We start from the raw sequence: 6,132 nt of genomic DNA on the forward strand, positions 1-6,132 counted from the left end.
AATCTTGGGAGATTTCTCTTCACTATATTGAAACCTTTGTATTGTTACATACACCAATTCAATTGCAAGACTCTAGACGCTTCTTTCTTGAATTTGAAGAACCTCTAACCTTGGCTTGACTATCCCTATCGCCCAAGAAAACCTTCCTCGCGATCCAGCCCCAACCAAGATTCTCGACTTAAATTCAAGACCTCCAAGCCTTGGTGAAGATTCACTCAATCTCAATGGTGGTAAGACACCAAGAGATAAAACCTCATGTACAAAACAGTATACAAAAACAAAGTTTTACTAAGCATTAATATGCTCAAATTACAAAAATGAAAACTCAAAGATTAACCCACACTCAAGTAACACAAGCCATCATGAATGTATGTGAGTTAATACAAAATAGATAACGCAGAATCTTTCTCGAAAATCTCTAAACAAAATGCACGAACATGTAAGAAAGAATGAATGAGATTAAGCACATGAAAACTGCATGCAATACATCATGAACAATATCAAATAAGCATGTTAATCTCTCTTTCTCACACATGCATCTCTCTTTCTGCCTATAATACAGTAAATTATGAAAAATATGCTCTCTAATAGTTTCTAAACAATAATATGCAATGCTACACGTTTCTGCAATTTACCAGAATTTATACAAAACAGATTTGGCTCTACAAACCGTTATTTTCAATTACGCAATTAAAACAGAAAACAATTAAAACAGATAACAGACACGTTAACCGATTAAGACTCCACGCTAATTGGTAAACTACTTATATGTTATGTTTGACACCTATACATGTTTTAGCAATTATGTTATGCCTAATATGCACATATAACATGTATGATTAATGCATGAACACATAATGAACTAGATAATATGCCTCATGAATATGATATGTCAATATTAATGGCTTGTGAGACTTGCATCTAGGTTTACCTAACCCAGACTCACTAACTAAGGCACACATCCCACACTACTTAGAAATATAACTCTATTGATATAACCTAGTCTAGATATGACCATTGAGTTCTAGGCATGTTGATTGTTGAGTCATCTTCAAGCTTTTACTAACTCCTTGTCTTCGACAAAACATTGGCAAAACATTGCTAGTGCAATCCTTGACACTTTGCGCTTTCATTTCCAACAAAGCCGAGATGGCGAGCAAAGAATAAACCAAGTAAATATATAGAATCTGCAACTTGACTAAAAATAAATAGCACAACATCGCGGAAAGGAACTCTTTCAACAAATTGGAGTTGCTGTCGGGGAATTGCTAAATAATAGAATTTATTATTTGTTATGCTATATTATTAATAATCTTGTACAAATATCTTTTTTCACTTTTATACAAATCAATTTAAACTTATTACATTTATGTTATTTTCTGCTAATCTTTCTTCGGAAATAGACAGATTTCCTTTTTATTGTTTTATTTCATGAAAATGGATCAACATATCAACATCCAAATTGAAATAGACAATTTCATAAAGGAGTTTTAGCAGAAGCTCAACAAAGTGCACCAAAAGTTACAAAAACTACCAAAACAATTGGAGGAACAACACTCTTGGTGTCATGGTTGTGCAAATCGACAATCAGACTCTTTCATCAGTAACCACTCAACATCATACTTATCCCAAAGTAAACTGGAGGAGATACTTGAGCAATTCATACAAGCAACCATCAAGCATCAACAAATCACAGACGATGCTATTAAAAATATGGGGAATCAACTCAGATACATAGTTGAACATCATTCAACTATTTCAAAGCTTTGGAGAAGTATCACAACAATAAGTGGAAAAACAGTGGGAGGGGTTATTGAAAAAGAAAAAGAAGAAAGAAAAGAAGAAAAAGAAAAAAATGTATATAAAAAAATAGATACACCAAAAACTAGCGGGGAACAACAAGAAGAAAAACAATACCCGCTAGTTCAACAAAAAACACCCTATCCCCCAGTTCCATCAAAAGTCAAGATGGAAGAGCAGTTTGCTCAGTTTATCGAAATATTCAAAATATTACAAATCAACATTCCATTCTCCGAGGCCTTGGAACAAATGCATACTTATTCAAAGTTCATGAAAGAACTTCTATCAAAGAAGAGGAAACATCAGGAGAAAGAAATTATCCAACTCACTGCAACCTGTAGCGTGATCCTTCAAACAAATGTCCCTCACAAGCTAAAAGATCCAGGAAGCGTAACTATTCCGGTGATAATTGGGGAAGTTTCAATAGGCAAAGCACTAGTTGATCTTGGAGCAAGTGTTAGCCTAATGCCACTTTCAATGATGAGGAGAATATGGGGTTTGCAACTAAAACCAACCAGAATGTCTCTGCAACTTGCTTACAGATCCAATAAATATCCGAAAGGAGTTGCAGAAGATGTGTTAGTAAAAGTGGATAAGTTCGTAATTCCTATAGACTTTGATGTTATTGACATCTCTGAATATGTAGAAATCCCACTCATTCTGGAACGTCCATTCATGAGAACAACAAAAATGGGGAAAGATATGGAAAATGGCAAACTGATAGTTCGAGTAGAAGATGATGAAATTCATTTTGACATTTTCAAGGCAATGCATCATCCAAGAGATAAGGGGCAACATTTCCAGATTGATATTCTTGAACAAATCTACTTAGAACAGCCTAAGCCTAATAACTCTTGGGACATGCAAGAACATAATCTTGAGGACGGAAAAAAGAACAATTGATCAGAAATCCCTCTGATAATCAAATTTCTCCTGAACTAGATCAAGGTGGAGATGAGAAAAAGAACCAGAACCATAATTGAAGGAGTTATCATCACATTTAAAGTATGTATTTCTAAAAGGTGACCCCCACAAACTAGTTATCATCAGCAACTTGCTATCCATCTTGGAGGAAAACAAGTTGATACAAGTCTTGGAAAGGCACCAACAAGCAATTGGTTGGACTTTGAAAGATCTAAAAGGAATCAGTCATTCTTATTGCATGCACAAAATTATGATGGATGATGATTTCAAACCAATAGCTCAACCACAAAGGAGGCTCAATCCGACAATGAAAGAAGTTGTTCGTAAGGAAGTGGTAAAACTACTAGAAGCTGGAATGATTTACCCCATTTCTGACAGCAAATTGGTAAGTCATGTGCAAGTAGTACCGAAGAAAGGAGGAATTACAGTAATCCGAAATGACAGCAATAAGCTCGTTCCAACTCGAGTTGTTACTGGTTGGAGAGTATGCATAGATTACCGTAAACTCAATGCGGCTATTAGAAAAGACCACTTTCCCATGTCCTTCATAGACCATATGTTAGAAATATTATCAAGGCGGGCCTTCTACTGTTACCTAAATGGTTATTGAGGATACAACCAAATTTTTGTAGATCCACAAGATCAAGAAAAGACAGCATTCACTTGTCCTTTGGTGTCTACGCCTACAAAAAGATGCCATTCAGATTATGCAATGCTCCAACTACTTCTCAAAGATGCATGCTAGCTATTTTCGCCAATTTGGTGGACAAATGCATCGAGGTCTTCATGGAGGATTTTTTCAATATTTGGAGATTCTTTTGATATATGCCTAAAGAATCTGGAGACAGTCTTGGAAAGATGTGTTGAGACAAACCTGGTACTAAATTGGTAGAAATGCCATTTCATGGTCACCGAAGGCATTGTTTTGGGGCACGAAATTTCAAGAAAAGGAATAAAGGTAGATAAAGCAAAAGTAGAAGTCATAGAGAAGCTTCCACCATCAACAAATGTTAAAGACTTCAGAAGCTTTCTGGGACATGCTGAATTCTATGGACGTTTTATCAAAGATTTCTCCAAAACAGCTAACCCCTTTGCAACCTTCTCCTAAAATATTCCACTTTTAATTTTGATGATTCTTGTTTAGAAGCATTCAATTCTTTAAAAAATTGCTTGGTAACTGCCCTTGTCATAATTGCACCACACTGGGATCTACCTTTTGAATCAATGTGTGATGCCAATGATTACGCAGTTGGTGCAGTTTTGGGACAGAGGAGGGAAAAGGTTTTCCATGCAATAAATTATGCTAGCGAAGTTTTAAATGATGCACAAGTTAACTATGCCACTACAGAAAAGGAATTGTTAGCTATTGTATTCGCATTAGAAAAATTTAGAAGTTATTTGATTGGGGCAAAAATAATTATTTTTATTGATCACGCTGCAATCAAATATCTACTAAAGAAACTGACTCCAAGCCACGGTTAATACATTTGGTGCTACTTTTGCAAGAATTTAACTTGGAAATCCGTGAGAAAATTGGGAAAGATAATCTTGTGGCAGATTATTTGTCAAGATTAATCAATGAAGAAGTCACAAAAGAAGAGAGAGAGAAATAGCTGAAGCATTTTCGGATGAAAATTTATTTCTCCTTCAAGAACGACCATGGTTTGCTAATATAGCCAACTATGAGGCCTCAAGAATTATTCCTGATCATTTCAACTATCAGCAAAAGCGAACATTTCTCAAGGAAGTCAACCATTAAGTTTGGGATGAGCCATATTTATTCAAAGAAGGAACTGACAACATCATTCAAAGATGCATTGATTCAACTGAGGCACATAAAATTCTACAATGGAGAAAGAATTGTTGCAAAAGTCCTCCACTCTGGTTTTTTCTGGCCCTCAATTTTTGAAGATGCCAAAAGCTTTGTTCAAAAATGTGATGCATGCTAGAGATATGGCAGAATTGGGAAATGAAATGCCCTTACAAAAAATTTGGAAATAGAAGTTTTTCATTGTTGGGGTATTGATTTCATGGGCCCTTACCCATCATCATTTTCAAACGAATACATCTTGGTGGTTGTTGACTATGTTTCTATATGGGTAGAAGCATTAGCAACGCCAAAAGCGGATGGAAAAACGGTTATAAATTTTTTGAAGAAAATATTTATACCCACTTTGGAACGCCGAGAGTGCTTATAAGTGATGGAGGGTCCCATTTTATAAACTCCCATTTGCGCAAAGTTTTAGAATTTTATAATGTTAGACATAAGGTAGGATCACCTTATCATCCACAAACCAATGGGCAAGCAGAGGTATCCAACAGAGAATTAAAGAGAATTTTAGAAAAACAGTCTCTTCCTCAAGGAAATATTGGTCACAAAAGTTAGATGACACTCTTTGGGCATATAGAACTGCATATAAATCACCAATAGGCCAAACCCCATACCAAATAGTTTATGGGAAAGCTTGTCATTTACCAGTTGAATTGGAGTATAAAGCCTATTGGGCACTTAAGTTTTTAAATTTTGATTTGAATGATGCAGGAACAAAATGAAAGAATCAACTACATCAATTAGAATAAATGAGGTTCCAAGCTTATGAATATTCAAGACTTTATAAAGAAAAGGCTAAAAAGTACCATGACTCTAAAATTCGAAGGAAAAATTTTTACAAAGGTAAAAAGGAACTTTTGTTCAATTCAAGATTGAAGCTGCTTCCGGGAAAATTCAAGACTAGATGGTCCGGGCCATTTGTGATAAAAGAAGTTAAAGAATATGGAAAAGTTGAATTATAAGATCCAAAGTCTCAAATGACTTGGACAGTGAATGGACAGAGGTTAAAACCATACTTGGGTGATGAATCAGGCTCCATCATCGAAATTGCATCAGAATAACCTCTACCAGGAGTCTAGCTATTGACATTAAACAAGCACTTGCTGGGAGGAAACCCAGTAACAGTAGTTGGTTAGTTTTTAAATTTCTTTTTAATATTATGTTTTAATTAAATTTGTGTTTAAATATTATGTTATTCTTTAGAAAATTTCATATGCATCAAACATCTCCTTTAAACCAATTTTTTCATTGGCTTGAGGACAAGCCATCATTTAAAGAGGGTGAACATGGTTTAATGCATATGAAATTTTTTAAATAAAGTTAATAGTATATGTAAGATTGTATTGTTATTTAAAAAGTAATTTGATTATCCTTGAAACTCAAAAAAAAAATCAAAATCCGAAATCAAATGATTTAAAATGCAAAGCATATCTTGACTTAAGCTTTTATTGAGAAAATTGAGATATATGCTAAACTTTTGCTGAAAAAATCACATAATGTCACAACTTCAAAAAATTTTGCAAATGAAAGTTAAATTTGTGTAACATGATCTTTGCAAACATTTTTTAAATCAAGAA

The 6,132-nt window shown here is 34.5% G+C and overlaps 1 protein-coding gene across 1 annotated transcript; it reads left to right on the plus strand.

Annotated features, from left to right (window-relative positions):
• On the plus strand, positions 1,969 to 2,703 carry LOC109353958. Its single transcript, XM_019596310.1, has one exon. It carries the CDS (start codon positions 1,969 to 1,971, stop codon positions 2,701 to 2,703), a length of 735 nt encoding a protein of 244 aa, XP_019451855.1.

The sequence above is a fragment of the Lupinus angustifolius genome, chromosome LG08 (genome assembly GCF_001865875.1).
Source record: "Lupinus angustifolius cultivar Tanjil chromosome LG08, LupAngTanjil_v1.0, whole genome shotgun sequence".
In the NCBI taxonomy this organism is placed as follows: Eukaryota; Viridiplantae; Streptophyta; class Magnoliopsida; order Fabales; family Fabaceae; genus Lupinus; species Lupinus angustifolius.